General features: G+C 60.2%; 3 protein-coding genes across 4 annotated transcripts; 2 read left to right on the plus strand and 1 right to left on the minus strand.

Moving 5' to 3' along the window:
- Nucleotides 1–41: 41 nt before the first annotated feature.
- Nucleotides 42–8,264, minus strand: Plppr3 (phospholipid phosphatase related 3). The gene is given in 10 exon segments (XM_028858536.2): nucleotides 42–389; nucleotides 392–993; nucleotides 996–1,434; nucleotides 1,677–1,861; nucleotides 1,864–1,991; nucleotides 2,109–2,304; nucleotides 2,435–2,570; nucleotides 2,659–2,844; nucleotides 7,852–7,952; nucleotides 8,121–8,264. Coding segments are annotated over 9 exon segments (2,226 nt in total). The 5' UTR covers nucleotides 7,927–7,952; nucleotides 8,121–8,264; the 3' UTR covers nucleotides 42–110.
- Nucleotides 8,265–12,488: 4,224 nt separating this feature from the next.
- Nucleotides 12,489–16,043, plus strand: LOC114684111 (myeloblastin). Of its 2 annotated transcripts, none has more exons than XM_037197821.1 (5): nucleotides 12,489–12,717; nucleotides 13,369–13,534; nucleotides 14,081–14,222; nucleotides 14,707–14,937; nucleotides 15,581–15,696. In XM_037197821.1, exons 1-5 carry the CDS (start codon nucleotides 12,651–12,653, stop codon nucleotides 15,587–15,589), a joined length of 615 nt encoding a protein of 204 aa, XP_037053716.1. In that variant the 5' UTR covers nucleotides 12,489–12,650; the 3' UTR covers nucleotides 15,590–15,696. The 2 variants fall into 2 exon arrangements, with proteins under 2 accessions (XP_037053716.1, XP_028714411.1); XM_028858578.2 differs by lacking the exon at nucleotides 15,581–15,696 and adding an exon at nucleotides 15,703–16,043 and having other exon boundaries at nucleotides 12,520–12,717.
- A 2,679-nt stretch (nucleotides 16,044–18,722) lies between these two features.
- Nucleotides 18,723–20,558, plus strand: Elane (elastase, neutrophil expressed). The gene is made up of 5 exons (XM_028858614.2): nucleotides 18,723–18,827; nucleotides 19,102–19,258; nucleotides 19,370–19,511; nucleotides 19,935–20,168; nucleotides 20,282–20,558. Exons 1-5 carry the CDS (start codon nucleotides 18,764–18,766, stop codon nucleotides 20,480–20,482), a joined length of 798 nt encoding a protein of 265 aa, XP_028714447.1. The 5' UTR covers nucleotides 18,723–18,763; the 3' UTR covers nucleotides 20,483–20,558.
- The last annotated feature ends 1,311 nt before the right edge of the window (nucleotides 20,559–21,869 follow it).

Below are 21,869 nucleotides of genomic sequence, written 5' to 3' on the forward strand. Positions count from 1 at the left end.
TGTGTCTTCCCACTGGGTTAAGGACCATGCAGACCACAGGATATTGTCACCACCTTTTTATTGGTGCTTAGATGCTCCCAGCCCTCTCCACCCCATCAGGCCTGCCAGGCTTAGTCCTGGTACCTGCGGGCCTGCATCCTCCTGTAGTAGCTCTCGGCCTCGGCCTCCACTTCCCGTTCCCCCAGCCCACCCACCTGGCGCCTTAGGGTGGACTCTCGGCTGCCTGCGCCCATGGCCCCGTCACCTGCACCTGGTGGGGGCAGACCCTCCCCAGTGGCCAGGTTGACAGTGGCCACACCTCCAAACCGGGGCTCCTCCTGGTCCACGTCACTGACTGGGGACCCCGGGCCTATGCCAGGCTGTTTGCAGCCGCTTCGGAAGCCCGGGGCGCCAGGTCCCCCAGCTCGTAGGAGCCATCGCCCTCCACCACCTTGGCTTTCCACTCCCAGGGCGTGCTGCCGGCAGACAGGTGCACAACAGGGTGGTGGGGCGCGTGAGCATCGATGGTGACGATGCTGGCAGAGTCCCGGTCTGATGGGGAGCGGTACTGTGAGGAGTCGGAGCTGGCACTGGATGACGAGGCCGTCTCAGCCTTGGGGGCCCCTGCTGCCTTGGACATGGCGATGACCTGCAGTAGCCTAGGCGGGTTGGCCACTCGGGGCTGTGACGGAGCCACAGCCACGGGGGCCCCGCCCTTCTCCGCCATGGACAGCCACTTGGCCCGCACCGATGAGCCGCTCTTGGGAGACAGGCCAGCTCCAGCCTGCGCCCCTTCCTCGGGGATGTGCACAAGGCCTTGGGGCCCTGGCCTGGGAGGCAGGATAACTCGGGGCCCGAGCCCTGGCCGAGCCTGGACAGTGGGGTAGAGCGAAGGTGGCACTGGCCCTTCCTCCTCCTCCTCCTCTTCCTCTTCTTCCTCCTCCTCTTCCTCCTCCTCCTCTTCCTCTGCCATGGGCTCTGCCGGGGCCCGCAGGTGCACAGGGCTACCCTCATCGGCAGTCCTAGGCCGCGGCCTTCCAGTGATTTCTGCTTCCACTCACTGATGAGCTGCTTGGAACGGGAGGCATCGAGGGGCACGTGGATGGTCATGTGACGCCGCGCGGGGTCATCCAGCGAGGGCGTGTTGACCCGGGGCAGCGTGTTGCTGAAGGTGACCATACCCTCCTTGCCCATGGGGCTGCGTGGGGCCAGCAGGTCCACATCCACACTGGCTCGCTTCAGGCTGCCGAGAGACGTCTTCTCCCGGGCCACAGGCCGCGGCACACCCTCCAGCCTGCCCGGAGGGCCCAGCTCGTCCGTGCTGACAGCCTTGTTCTGCTGATACATGGACTCATGGCCCCGCTGCGTCAGCGCCCGCAGGCCGTCCTTGGCAGGAGCTGGCGTGGGCACCTTCTCTGCACTTGGTGCCTGGAAGTTGCCCACCGCGTGGCAGGCCTAGGGATGGTAGGGACTGGTGAGGCCTGCTATCCAGCAGCGGCGGTGCCTGCCGGCCACAGGGGGGCACCGGCGATCTACCGCTGATGGGAGCGTGCAGAATCAGTGGGAGAGAGAAGCCTTCTTCCCTCAGACCCCAGGCCGCCTCGGGGAACCCTCGCCACTCAGCCTCCCTGCTCAAATCCCACTGGTGACCGGGCAGCCTCCTCCCCCAGACCTCCTTCCCGGGAGCCCCCACCCACCAGGTAGGCAGCGATCCCAGCTCCAATAAGAAAGCCGGCGTAGACATCCACGGGGTGGCTTCGGTACTGGGTGATCTGCGTGAGGCCGCAGACGCCGGCGGCAATGGCAAAAGCGAACACGAGGATGGGCTTCAGCAGCTTCGTGGTATCCGAGATGACCGAATTGAAGTACATCTGGGCCAACAGGGAGGCAGGGTCAGGTCTAGGCCACCGCCCACAGATGGGCACAGGGAACAGCACTGGGGGCCGTCACTCACCGAGACGTAGACAGCGGCAAAGGCAGACAGGGTGGCGTGCTGAGACGGGAAGGTCTTCCTGCAAGAGGCATGGTGTCAGCCCCGCTGCTCTGGGGCGGGCGGGCGGCCTGCTGCCCCAAGGTCACTGCAGCAGGCAGAGTGACCGTCCCCCTGCAGGGCTTGGGGTCCAGCTCACCGTGCCGACAGGATGGCGTGAGTGTCATGGCCAGAACAGATGTCCTGCGTGATGTAAGGGTTGGCCTCACAGGAGGTGCCCAGCAGAGTGTAATTGGGTTTGCAGACGGTTAGGAAGAAAGGCGTGTGGTAGCCGGTGGCCAGCTGGATGACGTCCGTCACCAGAGCCGTGGCACACAGGCCAAACACGTGCACACCTGAGGGCGAGAGGCAGGCCAGGGGAAGGGAGCGGGGGGGGGGGGGGGGGTCCCCCGAAAGCCTGTCCACTCCGTCACGCCCCCCAGGAGTGGACATTAAGGCAGGACCAGGGAGCCCACAGTCACTCACCTACAAAGCGCACCGTGCGCCTGAGGAAGGAATTGAAGTTGCAGCCGCCGGCGTTGATGGTGCCCTCTGCGCCCCCCGGGCTGCGGCCCCACAGCCGGGACTGCAGGCAGTAGACCATGCCTTCGCCGACCATGATCTGTGTGTGCACCCCCCCAGGAACAGGCAGGTCAGGCGGGGTCACAGCGAGGGACCCAGCACCTGGGGCCCTGGCGCAGGCTACTCACGGAGGCCGCAGGTGCGGCGAAGGCCAGACTCAGGAGCATGAGCAGCGGGATCAGCTCCTCATTGGTCTCCACGTAGGGCATGGACAGCGAGCGGTCGTAGCACTGGAAGCCCACCTTGGCCGGCTTGAACAGGTCGGTCAGCTCCAGGAAATACAGGGACACAATGGAGGAGGCCACAATAGGCAGCTTTGGGGACAGGGGCAGATGGTGGTCTGGGTCACTGACCATCCCACCATAGCCTGAGCATGGCACACAGATTCACACACCCACTTCTGCAGCCCAGGCTCACAGCAGGAGGAAAGAGCCATTTCACACCCAGGAAATGGTTCAGCCACACAGGCCTTCCTCAACAGTCAGATCCATCTGTCACCCACCCATCTGTCCACCCACCCATCCACCCACCCACCCATCCATCCCCCCATCTGTCCATCCACTCACCCATCCATTCCCCCATCACCCACTCATCTGTCTCCCATCTATCCACCCATCTATTCATGCATCCATCACACACACACACACACACACACACACACACACACACACACACATCTCTGCTTCTCTCTCTAGGCTCCCCTGGCTTCTCCTCGAAGCCCTCTCCTTTCTGGTCCTCCTTAACCAGGCTTACTTAATCAGTCCTTTTTGTTGTTGTTTTTTTTCGAGACAGGGTCTCTCTGTGCAGCCCTGGCTGTCCTGAAACTCACTCTGCAGACCAGGCTGGCCTCGAACTCACAGAAATCCCCCTGCCTCTGCCTCCCAAGGGTTGGGGTTAAAGGCGTGCGCCGCCGCCGCCCGCCGCCGCCGCCGCCGCCGGCCGGCTTTAATCAGTCCTTGCCAGCCTCCCCAGAGCGGCTTCCCTAGCGGCAGCTCCTGTCCCTTCCTCCATCACCCGTTCACTGTGTAGTCTCCAAGGGCACCCAGTGTGTGGCTGGTGCGGAGGCTCCTCCTTCACGCCTGAGTCCTCTGTACTAACCGGGGGGATGTCCTCACCCCCTGGAGTACGACACCAGGGTCATCCTCCCTTCCAAAGAACAGAGAGCCCTGGGGGCTCAGGCAGGGGAATAACTGTCATTGAAGGTACCCTGGAAAGGTGGATGGAGGGAGCGGGGTTAACAAAAGGGACATCCGTGCCGTGCGGTGGCGGCGGCACACGCACTCGGGAGGCAGAGGCAGGCGGATCTCTGTGAGTTCGAGGCCAGCCTGGGCTACCAAGTGAGTCCCAGGACAGGCACAAAGCTACACAGTGAAACCCTGTCTCGAAAAAACAAAAAAACAAAAACAAAAAAACAAAAGGGGACATCCAGTTTATTCATTTATGTAGCATCTCATGTCCCAGGCTGACCTCAGACTCACCATGTAGCTGAGGATGGCCCTGAACTCCTGATCCCTGCCTTCACCTCCGGAGCGCTGGGTGACAGGGGTGGGCAGTTACTCTCAAGAGGTCTGAGGCAGGTGAATGAAATGAGTGACAACATCTGCCTGGGGCACTTGTGTACCTCAGTTTCCCTAGCTGTAAAAAAGGAAGGAATAGGGCGGGGCGGTGGTGGTGTCCGCCTTCAATCCCAGCCCTCGGGAGGCAGAGGCAGGGGGGATCTCTGTGAGTTCGAGGCCAGCCTGGCCTGCAGAGTGAGATCCAGGACAGCCAGGGCTGCACAGAGAAACCTTTCAAAAGAAACAAATAAATAACAACAAATGTGTGTGTGTGTGTGAGAAAGCCAAGGGCTGGAGAGATGGGGCAATGGTTAAGAGGGCTGCCTCCTTTTCCAGAGGATCGGGGTTCAATTCCCAGCACCCACAGGGCAGCTCACAGCGTTCTGTAACTCCAGTTCCAGGGAGGGGCTCCTGTGTCCTCTTCCGGCCTCCACAGGCTTCCGCACGCACATAGCACTCGTGGCAAACAGCCATAAACATAAATAAAAATTACATCGGCAGGCCGGGGCGGTGGAGGCACACAGAGGAAACCTCCGTCAGGGCTACATACTGAAACCCTGCTTCAGTAAATAAACAAATATTGGACTTGGTCTTGGTGGCAAAGTGCTAGGTAGGTTGGCACGTAGGAAGTCCCAGCCCTGAGGGGTGGGAAGCAGGAGCACCAGGGGTCCAAGGCTAGCTTCAGCTGCATAGAGAAGCCAGGGCCAGCCTGGGCTACCTGAGACCATGATGTCTCAGTGTACATATGTGTTGTATTTGTTGAAGGCTGCATTTCTCTAACTTGGTAAAGATGTGTTGCTGTTTCCCCTTGCCTGCCTGAGACACCTGATTGGTCTGATACAAAGCTGAGAGCCCGAGGCAAAGCATGACGAAGAGGAACACTCAGATTAAGTCATGAGAGCTGGTGGGACAAGCCCAAGCTGAGGCCGAGCACTCCCAACCAACACAAGGTCTCCATGCCATCACTGGGGAGCTGGCCACATCGCGGTGTCTAATGGCGCTGGCCACACACAGGACTGTTCAGGACTGCGCCGCCTTTCAGTGCTCAGCGAGTTACACGAAGCGCGTGCCCCTTTGATTTAAAACAGCTCATGCGGGTGATACCCCAGCTAGGCTGGGGGGCCGGCTGTGGCCAGCCTGTGTCAGGTGAGGGAATAAATCCCCTCTCCCTTCCTCTCTTTCCTTCTGAGACCCAGGACTCGCTCTGTAGCCCAGGCTGGCCTGGAACTCACAGATCCCCCTGCCTCTGCCTCCCGAGGGCTGGGATGAAAGGCGGGCGCCACCACGTCCAGCCTCTCCTTCAGTTACTCATCTTTACTTGTGGGTGAGGAAATGCCGTCCTGGCTCTGCACTGTGCCGGTCCCGGGGACAGAACTCAGGTTGCAGCCTCACCAGAGCTGCCCCGCCAGGCCCTCCGCGCCCTCTCCATGTTGGATTTTCCATTTATAGGGGTTTGTTGGAGCCGCGGCCCCAACAGAAGGCGACGAGCGCCTGCACTGGAAATACAGCAGCCGCCGAGCGAAGACAGCCTCAGTCAGGCCCACGCTTGGGTAAGATCTGCTGCTCACACGGGGTGCCGGTGCCAATGTGGGCAAACACAGCAGGGGGTGTGAAACGCTGCACTTCCCTCTGCCTGGACTGCTGGCGCACACCTGCCGCCCTGGCACTTGGGAGGCTGCGGCAGGAGAATGGCTCTGAGTTCTGAATCAACCCGGGCTATTTAAAGAAAACCAGTCCCCAAAGAAACAAAACCAAACTACCCTTCTCCCAAGGTCTGTTCTCCTAGGCTTCCTCAACCTGTCCCCGCCACCGGGGTGAACAAGGCAGCTCTGTGTGAAAAACGAAGGTTCAGAAACGAGGTAGTGTCCTGCTGTGGGCGGTGGAGTACTACACTGTAGGGAAAAGGGCCCGGGCACCTTGTGGGCATTGCTCAGTCAAGTCCTCCTGGATAAAGAAGGACTTGGATAGGCCCTCAAGATGGCTCAGCATGGAAAGGTGCTTGCTGCTAAGTATAAGCACTTGAGTGTGATCGAAATCCTGGACCCACACGGTGGAAGTGAATAACTGAATGCTGTCCTCCGACCTCCCACTCTAGCCACAGCACACACGCGCGCGAGCGCACACTAAATATTTTTAAACAAACAAACAAAAAAGACCTTATGTTGAAGAGGAAAACCTTAAAATAATAAATTAAGAGGAAATGTGAGCCGGGCGGCGGCGGCGCACACCTTTAATCCCAGCACTCAGGAGGCAGAGGCAGGCGGATCTCTGTGAGTTCGAGGCCAGCCTGGGCTACAGAGGGAGATCCAGGACAGCCAGGGCTGCACAGAGGAACCCTGTCTCGAACCGCCCCCCCAAAAAAAAGAGGAAATCGAATTCAAGTTCCCAGCACCACAGAGCAAGGCGGGCACAGCTGGGTGCGCGTGCGGCTCGGGTATGGCAGGGCGAGGACAGGGATAACCCAGCAAGCCTCCCGCCAGTGGCCCTGGAGGAAGACACAGGCGTCCGTCCATCGTGCTGCCGGGGAGCTCCGAGGCCCGACAGGCTCGCACCACACAACCTCAGCTCGGTGTGGCGGCCTGTGCTCCTCACCCCAGCATCGGGGAGGCAGAGCAGAAGACGGGAGCCTAACCTGGAACACAATCCCAGTCCAGCCTGGGCTACAAAGTCAAAGCCTGAACTGGAGCTGAAGCGGGGCTTACGGGTGGAGGAGACCCAGAATCCCCCAGTGAGGGGCTGGGGGCGTGGTCAGCGTGGAGCCCCGCCTAGAATCCCCAGTGAGGGGCTGGGGGCGTGGCCAGGGTGGAGCCCCGCCTAGAATCCCCTGTGAGGGGCTGGGGGCGTGGTCAGGGAGGAGCCCCGCCCAGGATCCCCAGTGAGGGGCTGGGGGCGTGGTCAGGGTGGAGCCAGGTCCTATAAGGTCCAGGCCCTGGATTCTATTGCTGACGCTAAACACGTTCATGACAATAATTCCAAATAAGTGAGACAAAAATGGCTGTAAGCAATGTCTGGCAGGATTTCAGGGGTTCTGGTGAGTCCGCCGGAGGGGCTGGGCAGAGCCTTGGACCGGGCTAACTATCGTCACAGTTCAGTGCCATCTCGGGACTTAAGCACCCCCAACTGCTCTGCGGCCCACACTGGGTCACCCCCGGGGAGGGATCCTCTCCGGGGACGTGGGCTCCAGTGGGACCCGGGCCTGTGGGACTCGGCCTGGCTTACAGCTCCCGTACCCACCGGAATCCCGTCATTCCGAGGAGAACGCCGCCCTCCACACTTAGTATGCACCAAGTGAATGCATTTATTGTCTTCTATTTTTAGACCCCCTCAGTTCTCCACCACAGCTGGCTAGCCTTGGGGAGCTGCGGCCCGGGGGTGGGGGTGGGGGGAACACAGCCGTGCCATTAGCAAAAGGGGGCTCAGATGCACCCACGGTGCTGTAGGGCCAAGCGCCCAGCACCCACCCTCACTAGCTGGGGCTTGTGCACCACCAATGCCCCAATTTCCAGCCCCTCCGGTCCAGCTTCTCACCCACGTCCTTGAAAGGAAACCCCACCGTCCTAGCATTCCCCTGGTCTGTTCCCACAGTCTAGAGAACCCTTCTGGGTCTCTGGAACTCCTACTCGACCTGCAGAGCCCCGGTCCTTGCTCCCCATCCCAGCTCCAGGTGCCCTGGTTCCGCGGTGCAGGCTCCCGTCACCGCAGCGTGGAGGGGATTGTCTGGGAAGCTCCACGCCATGAAGACCTCTCTGCCTGCCCCCCACTCACCTCCACGAAATAAAAGCAAGGCAAGAGCGTCATGCTGTCCTTCGGCGTTTTATTCTTCTCCTTCATAGCAATCATGATGACGCGGGCGCTGTAGGCCGAGGCTGCAGGGGGACAAAGGCGCGCTGGAGACCAGGAGGTGCGCAGATCGAGTCCGCAGGTGGGGAGCCAGGGGCTGGACAAGGTGGTTCTGGAAACTGAGGCTGGAGCGGAGGAGGGGTGCTGGGGAAGGGGGATGCGGGAGCCCCCGCGCGCGCACGCGGCTCGCTCACCTGGCGACTGCAGGGAGGGCGGAGTCCGCTGCAGAGCGCGGACACAAAGCCGGGGCCCCCGCGTGGGAGGGACGCGAGGCCCGGGCGCGGGGCGCGGGGCGCGGGCTCTTTGTCTGCTCGCCGGGCAAACCGCTCGGGCCCCGCCCCGGCCCCGCCCCCGGCTCGGGCGCCTCCGCCTCCGGTTCTGCGGGTCCCAGGGTCTCCGGCCCCGCCGGAGGACGGCGATCCGGGTCCCTACCTTGCCCCTTGCGCGCGCCCTCTGTGCGCCTGGAGCGCGCACGGTCAGTCTCGGGGACCTAGGGATGTGCGGCGGGCTGTGGGGAAGGCGAGGTCCCGCGGCCCCCAGTCGTCTCCCCGCTTCTCACGGCCGCCGAGTCCTTGGCCCCCACGTCTTCCGTGCCCGCGGCTCGCTGGAGTCGGTTTCCATGGTGAGGTCCCTGGGCGCCTGAGCGAAAAGAGACAAAGACACCGGGGTGGAGGGGCTGCCCTCCCCCCCCCCCTCTGCCCTCGTCCCCGCCCCTCCTCTCCTCTGTCCGACCTCCAGGCCCGCCTCACCCTCCAGACCCCTCACAGCCAGTGCCTTGAGGATAATGATTGCAATGTGCACTTACGCAGCGCTTGCTGTTTGCAAACGTTTCCCGCTCTGCCGAGACAGCCCTGTAAGGTGGCCACTGGCTGACCCCACCCCATCCCCGATGGGCAAACTGAGGCCCAGAGAAGCTAGGAAATCCTCTGTCGGTATAGTGAGTAAGCTATCTACTGAGTGCTTACTGTATACGAGGCCTTTCACAGACACTTGTGACCCCCTGGCTACACAGTAAGACCTTGTCTTAAAAGAAGAATTGAAAAGAGGAGGGGTGGGGGTGGGGCGGCTGGGGAGACGGCTCAGTCTGTAAAGTGGGTGTGGTACACACGAGGACCCGGGTTTGAATCCCCAGCGCCCACACAAAAAGCCAGCCATGGTGTCATATCTAACCCCAGTGCAGCGTGGACGATCCCCGATTCTCCCCTCCTCAGCAAGCCTAAGAGGCTGTCTCCAAACACAAGGTAAAACTTGTGGGACAGAGGCAGAGGGATTCCCTGAGTTCCGGGCCAGCCAGCGCTACATCTTCAGACTCTGTTTCAAAAATCAAAACTCACGTGGACAGACAGCTCAAAGGACTCGTGAGCGTACAGCACCCCACAGGCACCCATGCACAACATAAGACAAGGATATAAGCCCAAGGCTCGTTTGCATGGGGCATGGAGGGCTGCATCCACTGAGCACCTACTGTATGCACCCTGCTCCGCTCCCACACAGCCCTCCCCGCTCCTGCTCCTGCACGCCCCTGCCAGACTGACTCCTGTTTTCTCAGACTCAACCTGGACCCACGTTCTCAGAGTTTCCCTGTGGAAACGGCAAGCTCTCCAGGCCTGGCGGCCACACACAGCAAATGCTCCTGCCCCACAGAGATGCCCTGTACGAAGCCCGGCATGCCAGCGTGGTGGTGTGCCACTCTTGGGCAGATGAGGCAGGAGAATTGCTGTGAGCTTCAGTATATCCTGGGCTGCAGAACTAGACCCTATCTCAAAAATAAAAAATGGTGTGGTGGTCCAAGCCTGTCGTTCCCACACTCGGGAAGACGAAGCAGGATTACTGTGAGTTCCAGGCTAGCCTGGGCTACATAGTCTCAGGTCAGCCTGGACTGCCGAGTCAGACTTTGTCTCAAAAACAAACAAATGAAGTAACTAACACACACCTTTAATCCCAGCTCTCCGGAGGCAGCGGCAGGCAGATCTCTGAGTTCAAGGCCAGCCTGGGCTACAGAGTGAGTTCCAGGTCAGTTCTTTTTTCAAAAAAGGCAAACAAGTAAAGACAGAGATGATGGTAAAAGTGGTCCACGCAGGGTCAAGGGCATCACCGCCCACCCATGTCCAGGGAGAGGGGTGGACAAATGCCCTGGGGGCAGCCCTTGGCCACAGTTCCGTGGTCACAGGGCACAGGTAAGTCCCAGTCAGTTGTGACGCTGTCCCAGCTTCAGGGGCCGAGGGGGGAGAAGCCCAAAGAGGGGCACAGAGACCTAGACAAGCCCTGGGCCTCAGTTTCCCCGGCAGTAGGGGAGGAGCTGGGGTGACCTTTGCGGAATTCTAGTGTTGAAAGGAGGCCCCTAACTGACGGTCTGGGGAGAAGGAGGAAAGTGTGGCAACCACTGTGGCCTGCAGGGCATGAGCTGAGGAGGGGTACGTCGGGTCTTCCAGAGTGGGATCTCCACGTGGAGATGGGGAAGGCGGCCCCCGGTGGACCTATGGCCTAGCTGAGGAGTCAGTCAGAATGTCAGCAGGAACTGGGGAGCCATGGGTGGCTTAAGATCAGGGGCAGGCGGCTGGGTGTGACACCTTAGACCTCTGCTGTGATTCCTACATCCGGGAGGCGGAAACCGGAGGACCCAAGTCCATAAGTCCTAACCCCAGCACTCAGGAGACAGAGGCAAGCCTCTCTCTGTGAGTTCGGGGCCAGCCTGGTCTACATGAGACCCCGTCTCAAAATGGTCAGAGAATGGAATGGACAGATCTCAGAGGTCCACTCAGCCCTCCCCAGGACATGACACTTCGTGGCTCCTGAGCCTGGCATGGGACAGAACCAGATGGAGGGTCACCAGGCGCGCCCCCTGAAGAGCAGAGGATGCTGGTGGCGGCTCCGGGTCCTGAGCCCAAGCGGGCCGAGACCCCGGAGGAGCTGCAGAGGGGGCCATTGCTCTGAGCGGCGCTGGGCCTGGCGTCACCCCAGCCTCTGTGTTGTGTAAGAGGTCTGGGAACAGAGAGGCAAGTCCCGGAAGCCTGCCGACCTCTGCCACGAGGCTGCGTTTCAAAATGAAACCACACAACCTTCCCTTTTTTTTTTTTTTTACCCCTAGTCTGCCAGGTCTGTGGTTTCTTTCTCTCCGTGTGGTTTATTCTTTTAACTTAATTTAATTAATTCACTTCTTTATGTATGGGCCGTCGAGATGGCTCAGTGGCAAAGGCGCTTGCCGCCAAACCTGTGACCTCCGTTCACTCCCGGGGACTCACATGGTGGGAGGAGAGAACTGACTTCTGAGAGATGTCCTCTGACCTGCACACACAGACAGACACACACTCACACTTACACTCACACACACTCACACTCTCACACACACTTACACACACGAACTCACTCACACACATTCACTGACACACACACTCACTCTCACACACACACACACACTCTCACACACACTTACACACACGAACTCACTCTCACACACTGACACACACACACACTGACACACACACACTGACACACACTTACACACACTCACACACACACGAGCTCACACTCACACACACACTCACTGACACACACACTCACTCTCACACACTTACACACACTCACTGACACACACACTCACTCTCACACACACTTACACACACACACTCACACACACACACTCAGAGAAATGCATGAGGGAAGTATGAATGTTGGTGGTACTGGGGTGGAACCCAGGGCCTCTCACATGATAGGCAAACACACCATCATCTACATCCCGTGTCCTATGGGTTTGGACTATCTTATAATAAATAAATAGATTGGGCCTGCGATCCTAGCACATGGGAAGTGGAGACAGGAGGATTGCTATGAGTTCTGGGTTTTAATAAAGGGAAGTGGATGGGAAGAGGGTTAGGAGATGGCTGGGGGGGCGTGAAGTGCTTGTGGCCAAGGCTGGAGTTCTGGTCCCCAGAACCTGCCCCCCCCTCCCCGCACACACCGGATGCAAAGCCCTACAGTGAGGCCGTCTGCTTGTATTCCCAAGTGTGTGTGGGAGGAGGGCCAGGCAAAGACAGGGACCCCTACCCCCCACAACCAGCAAGCTGGTGAGCTGTGTGACTGGAACCAAGGGAGAGCCCTGCCTCGGGATATAAGGTGAGGAAAATAGCTTGTGTCGACCTCAGGCGTCTATATGCATGCCTGTGCAAAAAATAAAAATAAATTTATATATAGAAGCAAAGAGGAAAAAGTTAAACTTATTTAAATAAAGAAAGAATAGGAAATTATTCCAGTACGAAAGCACACACCTGCCATCCCAGCACACAGGAGGCGGAGGCAGGAGGATCAGGAGTTCAAGGTCAGCCTTGGCTATGTGGTGAGTTCAGGGCAACCTGGGATGCATGAGAGACTGCTTCAAGACACACACACACACACACACACACACACACACACACACACACACACACACACTAAGGAGAAATAATAAACTCCCAAGAGAAAACCCTGGCAGGAAATAATGGATCGGGCCACAGCCTGGGGGTGTCACTCAGGCCTCTTCCAGGACCCTCAGCATGCGGTGGGTGGCAGCTGGCCTCCCATTCCTCCAGAGACACCCCTGCATCCTGCCTCACTGCAGACTCTCCTGGGCCCCCACACTGGAAGGAGGAAGTGGGGCACCCAGCCTGGCCTTCAGTCACCGTTCAACGGCTCCCCACAGAGCTGGCCTATAAGAGGGACCCAGCAAGCAGGGGGCCAGGAGCCTGGCCATGGCCGGAAGGCACCGATCCCCACGCCGGGTCCATCCCTTCCTCCTGCTCGCCCTGGTCTTCGGCGGTGAGTGGGACCCTGTTCCTCAACCAGCATCTTCCTGGCACAGCTGGGAAGACCAAGGCACCCCCTGGATAAATGCTTGGGAGGGGAAAGATGAAGAAGGAGAACCCTAGGCATTCTGACTCAGTTTCCCTTCCATTCTATGGTTCTTTTCCAGACAGGGCCTCATGCAGCCCAGACTGGCCTTAAGCTCACTTTACAGCCTATCGATGATGACTTTGAACTGCCCATTCTCATGTCTCGCCTCCCCAGTACTAGGGTGGCAGGCTTCCGCCACTAGGCTGGGTTTCTGTGGTGCTGGAGATGGATCCCACAGCTTTGTGCACGCTGAGAGCAGAGCGCTGCCCACTGAGCCGCACCCAGCGTCAGCTCCTTGACCGTTTTTTCTTAGAAATCTCTATTGCTGTGCCACCCAGAGGCCCTCACTGTAGGGGAGGGATTTCTAGGGAATGCAGAATTACAGAAGCCGGGTTTAGTGGCGCACACCTTTGATCCCAGCACTCGGGAGGCGAGTTCGAGGCCAGCCTGGGCTACAGAGCGAGACACTGTCTCAGTACAAAATGATAGCCATAGATTCAAGCCAGGCCCCCCAACTCCTCAGACTGCGGCTCCCAGGAACCTCCAGGCTGTGGTCCTGACTCTTTCCTCCCCCAGGCCCAGTCCAGGCCTCCAAGATCGTGGGTGGGCGCGAGGCTCAGCCCCATTCTCGGCCTTATGTGGCGTCCCTGCAGCTGAGCAGGTCCCCTGGGAGCCACTTCTGTGGGGGCACGCTGATCCACCCGAGATTCGTGCTGACGGCTGCGCACTGCCTGCAAGACATGTGAGTACACAGCGGCCAGTGGCCAGTGAGGGGCTTTAGGTCTGCCGGGACCGGGCTGGGTGCTTCCCCTTCCAACCCCCTCCTTCTATACCAGCCTCAGCTCTTCCCCAATTTCTTCTCTAGGAGACCACAACAATGCATTCCTCTCACCTAGACTCCCAGTGAGGGGCTGGGGGCGTGGTCAGGGTGGAGCCCCGCCCAGAATCCCCAGTGAGGGGCTGGGGGCGTGGTCAGGGTGGAGCCCCGCCCAGAATCCCCAGTGAGGGGCTGGGGGCGTGGTCAGGGTGGAGCCCCGCCTAGAATCCCCAGTGAGGGGCTGGGGGCGTGGTCAGGGTGAAGCCCCGCCCAGAATCCCCAGAGGGGCTGGAGGCGTGGTCAGGGTGGAGCCCCGCCTAGAATCCCCAGTGAGGGGCTGGGGGCGTGGTCAGGGTGGAGCCCCGCCCAGAATCCCCGGTGAGGGGTGGGCGTGGCCAGGGCGGAGCAGCGGTAGTGTGTATGAGGGCCTGGGTCCCTGCCACAAACACAATCCCACGACCCGGCCCGCAGCCCCTGGCAGCTGGTGACGGTGGTGCTCGGTGCCCACGACCTGCAAAGCCAGGAGCCTGAGCAGCAGAAATTCACCATCACTCAGGTCTTCCAGAACAACTACAACCCTGAGGAGAGTCTCAATGACGTGCTGCTCGTTCAGGTAGGCCTGGGGAGTCGTTCCTGCGGAAGACACGGAAGGTGCGCCTCCCGCGTGCCACGCTGGGGCCATGCAGCTGTCTGTCATAGTGTGGGGCTGGGGTCGGTCCCTCAGCTCCTGCCCGAGCTGTGCTTCCGGCCTGGTGCGCTGGGTGGCGGGCGGGGGTTAGGGTTGGGGCTGAGTTTTGGTTACTGTCACGGGCCACGGGTAGGGCTAATGTCAGGGTCAGGGTTATGGCCAGGCTTTTCATGAAAGGGGAAACTGAGGCCGAGGTAGGGCCTGGGTCAGGGTCACCGCCCGGTACCTTCCCTGTCCCCGTGCTGTACAAATCGACAACTCTCCCCGGAGAGTTTGGCCAAGCTCGCTTTGAAGTTCCGCCCAGAGTGGGGTGTTGCGTTTGTTGCTGCCTGTGCGCTCGGCCGGAAGTGGCGGCTCTCCAAGTGCCAAGGCCCGACGGAGCTGTCAGGTTCCCTCTTCTTTTCCGCAGCTGAACCGGCCAGCCTCCCTGGGCGAGGCGGTGGCGGTGGCCTCTCTGCCCCAGCAGGGCCAGTCGCTGTCCCAGGGCACCCAGTGCCTGGCCATGGGCTGGGGCCGCCTGGGCACCCGCGCGCCCACGCCACGCGTGCTGCAGGAGCTGAACGTCACGGTGGTCACCTTCCTGTGCCGGGATCACAACGTGTGCACGCTGGTGCCGCGGCGGGCCGCGGGCATTTGCTTCGTGAGTGCGGGCGGGGCTGGCTCGTGGGGGCGGGGCCAGGGGAGGGGAGGGGCATGGGGCGGAGTCTATGGTGGGGCGGAGTCTATGGTGGGGCGGGGCGGGGCCTGGGGGCGGAGTCTATGGTGGGGCGGGGCGGGGCTGCGGTGGTATCTATGGTGGGGCGGGGCCTGAGGCGGAGTCTATGGTGGGGCGGGGCCGGGGGCAGGGCGGAGCCGGGGGCGGAGTCTATGGTGAGGCGGGGCGGGGCCTGTGGGTCCGTGATGGGGCGGGGCCTGGGGCGGGGTCTGTGGTGGGGCGGGGCCTGGGGGCGGGGTCTCTGATAGAGCTTCTCTGGTTCCCTGGACCTCTGGCGCTGGGGACGGGGGCTCCGGGAAGGACATGGCTGTCCCGGAGATGGGGATGCCTGGGCTATGGGAGGGCTTTGTTCCCAGGCGGGTGAGCTGGAGGGGGAGCCGGGGTCTGGAGGATAGGCGGGTGAGGGAGGAAGTTGGGGGTCTGAATGTGGCCCCGCTGCCGGCCTGTTCGTTCTGACCCTCGGTCTCTACCCCCTGCAAGCACGGTTGTGGCAAGCCCAGGCCCCCTGCGACGGAGCAGACGCTGTTTTGTACTTGGCACCTGTGTGTCTCCTCTCTTTTGGACCCAGGCAGACTGAATCCAACCGGAAGCTACTAAATGCCCGCTGGTCATCCCCTGGCACTCTTCCCCACGTCACCTGATCCCGGCTGACTCCTGTCAGCTTGGGGATTGATCCCTTTTCTACCGCAGGGAGACTCGGGCGGCCCCCTGATCTGCGATGGCATTCTTCATGGAGTCGACTCCTTCGTGATCCGGGAATGCGCCTCCCTCCAGTTCCCCGACTTCTTCGCCCGGGTGTCCACGTACGTGGATTGGATTCACACGGTGCTGCGGGGCGCAGACCCCTGAGCTGCCCTTCTGCGCCCCAGAAGCCTACACTGGGGCGACCTGCAAGCTCTAGCAGGAAAATCTGGAGTGCGTGGTCCTTTCTGGGTTTTTCCTCCAGCTAGACCGCCCACGCACCCCCTGGAGTGGAGACAGCTCCGTCCCCTCTTCCATGTGACCTTAATAAATCTGAGAAGTCTTTAAAAGCTGCCTCCTGTCTGTCTTACCTGTGTGGACCTGGGGTGTGGTCAGAGCCTCCGTGTCGGAGGTGGGGGGATCCACTATGCAGGAAAGAAAGGCGTGGAGGGCCAGGCTCATTCCTGAACCACAGGGGCTGGAATCAGCACCCCCCTTTTGCTTCTCACCTCTTTGCCTCGGTTTCCCCAACTGGAACTGGGATGAGGAGGCGTGGCTTGTGGGGTTTGGTGAAGGTGTCCCCAGCTCCAGGCGCCCACTGGGCTTCTCGGGGCCTGATGGTTGTGGCCCAGTCAAAGCAGACAAGAGGGCTTCCTGGTGGAGGAGGCAGGGTGGACAGCGTTGGGAAATCCAGGAGCAAGGAGGAGGGACCCGGGGGCAGGGCACAGCGAGGCCAGAAGAGCAAGGGGCAGACCTGGAAGCATGTGGTTTTCCCCATCGACAGAGAAGTGAGCCTGGGCCAGCACAGGGAGAGGGGAAGCCGGTCACGAGCCAGCCCTGGAGGGGCGAGAGGTGGGCGGTGTCCCCACGGGGCTTCAGGAGTGGGAGGTGGCTGCTCTTTGACTTATTTTGGTGTCCGGTCCACAGGATTATTCCGTCTCTAATGTTGCTTTAGTTTTGGGAGACAGTCTCACGTAGCCCAGGCTAGCCTCTAGCTCCCTATGTAGCTGAAGACGACCTCGAACTCTCCAGAGTGCTGGGCTGACAGGTGTGCACCCCAGGGGAGCTGCTGCCCACTGAACCCCAGACTCCGCCTCGTTCCTTTTCCCTTTTTTGTTTTTTGAGACAGGGTTTCTCTGTGTAGTTTTGGAGCCTGTCCTGGATCTCACTGTGTAGACCAGGCTGGCCTCGAACTCACAGAGATCCGCCTGTCTCTACCTCCCGAGTGCTGAGTGCCACCACCGCCCGGCCAGCCTCTTTTCAATGCCCCCTCAACACCTGCAGAGTGGTCCCCCCCCCCCGATGTCTCAGCACTGTATAGGGACTGTTTCTTGTGGAGATGCTGCTGGGCATCTGGGGACCCGAGGACACTAAACGGGGGCCAGGGAAGAACCTTCAGGGCCCCGCGTTCCACAGCAGGGGACTGGGGCTATGAACTCGAAAGGCAAACTTAACCCGCACAGCATGGGTGAGCGTGTATACAGGTGGTGCTCAATAAGGGTAGCCGTGGTGAAGTCTGGTCTCCTAATCTGAGATTGTTTGCCCTGCACCCGCTGCCATGTGACGAGGGACGGTGTATACAGTAGGTGCTCACTGTGCGGAAGGAAGGGAGTTCAGTTAGCGTGTGTCTGAGTGAGTCAGGGAGTGCCCAGCTGGTGTGGGGTCCCCACTGGGGTCCCAGGGACAGAGGTCTCCAGCCTAGCGGGTGTTGAGCCCCGGCACCCTGGCCACCTGCCCGTGTCCGTTGGGTTGCACCCCTATGCCCTGTCCTGGAGTTGAGACGTTGGTTTTGCAACAAACAGCCTTGGCTCTGGCTCCGGGAAGAGATGGGAGGGGAGCTGGCCACAGAGGGTGTGGGGGCTGCCCCCGAGCCTGTCTCCACTGTGGGAGAAGAGCGCTCCCCCTGTGTGGTTCCAGACGGGAACTCACACTCTGGCCACTGTGGGTGCCCATGCAGGGGTGGGGTCGGGTGGGACCGAGCTCCCCACTGTGAGGAGCACCCAGCACACTAGGGCCGAGCTGCTGCAGCGTGAACCCCAGGCTAGAATGGCCTGTTGTAGCCTGGTGGCTCTGACACACGCCTTTAATCCCAGCACTCGGGAGGCAGAGCCAGGCGGATCTCCGTGAGTTCCAGGCCAGCCTGGGCTACCAAGTGAGTTCCAGGACAGGCTCCAAAACTACACAGAGAAACCCTGTCTCCAACCCCCCCCCAAAAAAAATATGACCTGTTGTGCCAGGCATGGCGGCACCCACCTTTAGTCCCAGAGCTGAGGAGGCAGAGGCAGGCGGAGCTCTGTGAATTCCAGCCAGCCTGGGCTACAGAGTGAAACCCTGTCTCAAACACACACACGCTCACCTGTCACTGGGTGGGCAGAGCATCCATGTCCCTCAATTTCTCTGACTTAAGTAAGGATCCAGCCAGCCATTTTCTGTCACCCCAGGAAAAAGTCAGGCTGGTACCAGACCCTTTGACAACTCAATACATTATGTGTTGTTGTTATTACTATGCCTGAGGTAAACTGAGGCAGATGGATCGGCCCTCAGATATAAGTGGCTGGATACAGGGCAGCAAGCTGGGCCTGGCTGTGCATACCTGTCCTCCAAGCCCTCGGGAGGTACAGTCAGAGGAATTAAGGGTTTGAGGCCAGCCCAGGCTACCTGAGACTCTATTTTACTTTATTTTTGGCGTTTTAGAGACAGGGTTTCTCTGTGCAGCCCTGGCTGTCATGGAACTCGCTCTGTAGACCAGGCTGACCTCGAACTCACGGAGATCCCCCTGCCTCTGCCTCCCGAGTGCTGGGATTAAAGGCGTGCGCCGCCACTCAGCCCTGAGGTCCTATTTTTAAGAAAGGAAAGAAGGATGGCGTGCTGAGTTTTCACTGGTATGGAGCAGCATGAGAGGCATTGAAGTGGGGGGCACACACCTCTCCATGCCACCCCCATCGTCCCGTCCCCAGGGAGGAAGTGGGGCTGTGGCTGGCATGGGGCAATACAACGGCCTCTGCCGTTATATGTATATAAGTATGACTGTTAGGTAGGGGCGCGGGGAGCCACCAGAGCTGAGCCCACCATGACCCTCCGCCCGTCACCCAGCCCGACTCTGGCTCCTCTGCTGCTGGCCGTGCTCCTGGGTGGTGAGTGCGGACGGACACACACCCACCCCACTGACCACCTGTCCATCCCCAGTGTCCTCCCCCGCTTCCACCAGGACCTTAGAAAAAGACACAGAGGTTTCTGGCGGCGAGGCCACTACCAGGAAACGGGATTCCCAGCCTGGAGGAGGCGCTTGGGTCTCACGTCCAGGAGCACCCTGGGCGGGCCCCTTGTCCTCTCAGCCTCAGTTTCCCTCACTGAGGATTCGAACAGCTTGGTGGCTGGGGCTCACTCTTCCTCCCCGTGTGTCCCTAGGCCCAGTGCTGGCCTCCGAGATTGTGGGTGGCCGGCCAGCCCAGGCCCACGCGTGGCCCTTCATGGTGTCCCTGCAGCGGCGTGGAGGTCACTTCTGTGGTGCCTCACTCATCGCCAGGAACTTCGTCATGTCCGCAGCCCACTGCGTGAACGGCCTGTGAGTCCCCTCCCTGTCCTTCCCCTCCCAGCCCTGAGCGTCCACGTGGGCCAGAGTGGGCGGCCGGGTGGGGACTCCCACCCATGACCCTTGCCTCTCGGCTGTCCGTAGGAACTTCCAGTCCGTGCAGGTGGTGCTGGGGGCCCACAACCTGCGGCAACGGGAGCCCACAAGACAGACCTTCTCTGTGCAGCGCATCTTCGAGAAAGGCTTCGACCCCACGCGTCTGCTGAACGACATCGTGATCCTCCAGGTGGGCTTGGGAGTCCGGGAGCCGGGAGGTCGGGGCTGGAGGAAGATGCCGTGCGGAAGGGTCTGGGGGTGGGGGAGACAGGGACACCCTGGGGCGGCTGCGGTGATCACCTGAGCCCGTTTCCCGCTCGGCACAGTGGAGAACAGCCGTCCTGGGGGCCCCATGGCGAGGGCTGTGAGCTAATGTACGGACCGACCGCTCCGGGCAGTATTCAGTCAACAAACTCCTCTTGTCTGTGCTCTCCCCGCACCGACCCTGCCGCTCTGCGGAACCCAGGGAAATACTCATTTCTTCCTCCGGGTCCTCAGCTTTCCCACCGCTTGGTGGCGGGGTATTCAGGACGTGGTGACGGTCCTTGTGGAACGCGCCCTGTGACTCCTTCGTGTTCTAAGTCTCCCCCTCACCCGCCGTCCCTCCCCGCAGCTCAATGGCTCAGCCACCATTAACGCCAACGTGCAGGTGGCCCAGCTGCCTGCCCAGGGCCGTGGCGTGGGCAACGGAACTTCATGCCTGGCCATGGGCTGGGGCAGGCTGGGCACGAACCAACGGTCACCGAATGTGCTCCAAGAGCTCAACGTGACCGTGGTGACGAACTTCTGCCGCCGCCGTGTGAATGTGTGCACGCTGGTGCCCAGGCGGAGAGCGGGCATCTGTTTCGTAAGTACCCGTTTGCAGCAGAGGTGGTCAGACCCGAGGGAGGACTTCCCAGTGCTGGAACACGGGTAAGGGGGAGCCTAGAGGTCCCGTCTCTGACCTTGACACCTTCACAGGGGGACTCTGGAGGACCCTTGGTCTGTAACGGGCTTGTCCAAGGCATCGACTCCTTCATCCGCGGAGGCTGCGGGTCTGGACTGTACCCAGATGCCTTCGCGCCTGTGGCTGAGTTCGCAGACTGGATCAATTCCATTATCCGCAGGCAAGACGACCGCCCCCATACCCACCCCAGAGACCCTGACAGCAGGACTGTCTAGGACCCGCCTGCCCCCCTGAGGCCGCCAGCCTGAGCTGCTTGTGGCAGCCTCCAATAAAAGCAACATTTCCTTCGTACACTGGGTCTGGTGTTTGTGGACTGTGCCAAGGATGTAGAATGCTAATGCTACCACTGCCTTGTGTGAGGGGCACCTGCGGACTTGGCCACTGCCGAGTGGGTGTCACAGCAGGAGACATGCTCCCCACTTTGTACAAAAGGACGTCAGTGAGGTGGCCCTTTTTGGTTTCTGTTCCCCAAAACCCACGTTCAGCTGGGTCTCAGCCCTCAGGAGACTGAGGCAGCGGGATTGCCATGAGTTTGACGACAGCCTGGCCTAGGAGCGAGCGTCTGCTGCTTCTGTAGGGGACCTGGGTTCCCACATGGCGGCTCACAACTACCTATAGCTCCCATATTCAAGGAGACTCGACGTCCTCCTCTGGACTCTGGGCACCAGGCATGCACATGAACCCCCCCCCACACACACACACGCCTGCACACATAATTAAGAATAATTTGCAGGAGTCCTTCCCATGCTCTGTATCTTACAATCTGTCTGATTTTAAGATTGAGTACTCTGCCGGGCAGTGGTGGCGCACGCCTTTAATCCCAGCCCTCAGGAGGCAGAGGCAGGCGGATCTCTGTGAGTTCGAGGCCAGCCTGGGCTACAGAGCGAGATCCAGGACAGCCAGGGCTTTAAATCTAATGAACTAACAACCCAGGGCTCATGAGGCGGCACCATGGGGAAGGTGCTTGCCCCGAAGCCTGAGGAGCTGTGTTCAATCCCTGGAACCGCACAGTGGAAGGACAAGGAGGAGACGCGGGAATGTTCCCCAGCAAGCCACCACATAGGACACAGACACAAGGAAATAAATAAAGCATGCAGATAAATGATAAAAACCAGAAATGGTCCGCTTTCCCGTTGGATTGGAGCAGTAGACGCCATAGCTCTGTCCCAGGCGGCCCCTACATGGCCTCCTCTGTCTCAGTCACCCCACCCTCTCCCTGTCCACCCTCCTCCAGCCATACCCCCCCCCCCGCCTGGACAGGGTTCCAAGTCTGTGGAAGTTCAAAGTTGTTTGTTGAAGTGTCCTGACCCTGGGTGGTCACCAAATTTTTATTTTTATTTTTTACAAGTTCTCGGGTTCCTTTTTGCACAATCTGGATTCTGTCCTAAAGGGCTTCTGATTTTTGTTTTGTTTTGTTTTTGAGACAGGGCCTCACTCTGTAGCCCAGGCTGGTCTTGAACTCACAGAGATTCTTCTTCTGCCTCTGCCTCCTGAGTGCTGGGGTTGAAAGCCTCAGCTGCCCAGGTGGCTTCTGATTTTCATAAGGAGACTCCTGGGGTTCTGACATCACATCTGCAACGTCAGGTCGTCCCCAAAGAGAGA

Source organism: Peromyscus leucopus, chromosome 22 (genome assembly GCF_004664715.2).
Source record: "Peromyscus leucopus breed LL Stock chromosome 22, UCI_PerLeu_2.1, whole genome shotgun sequence".
Taxonomy (NCBI): Eukaryota; Metazoa; Chordata; class Mammalia; order Rodentia; family Cricetidae; genus Peromyscus; species Peromyscus leucopus.

Excerpts from the sequence above, each read along its gene's own strand:
- LOC114684111 (XM_028858578.2), top strand. The coding sequence starts at position 12,651 with ATGGCCGGAAGGCACCGATCCCCACGCCGGGTCCATCCCTTCCTCCTG. Across the intron at positions 13,535-14,080 it reads GCGCACTGCCTGCAAGACAT|CCCCTGGCAGCTGGTGACGG; the intron begins GTGAGTACACAG and ends CCCGGCCCGCAG. Across the intron at positions 14,223-14,706 it reads ATGACGTGCTGCTCGTTCAG|CTGAACCGGCCAGCCTCCCT; the intron begins GTAGGCCTGGGG and ends TCTTTTCCGCAG.
- Elane (XM_028858614.2), top strand. The coding sequence starts at position 18,764 with ATGACCCTCCGCCCGTCACCCAGCCCGACTCTGGCTCCTCTGCTGCTG. Across the intron at positions 19,259-19,369 it reads GCCCACTGCGTGAACGGCCT|GAACTTCCAGTCCGTGCAGG; the intron begins GTGAGTCCCCTC and ends GGCTGTCCGTAG. Across the intron at positions 19,512-19,934 it reads ACGACATCGTGATCCTCCAG|CTCAATGGCTCAGCCACCAT; the intron begins GTGGGCTTGGGA and ends CCCTCCCCGCAG.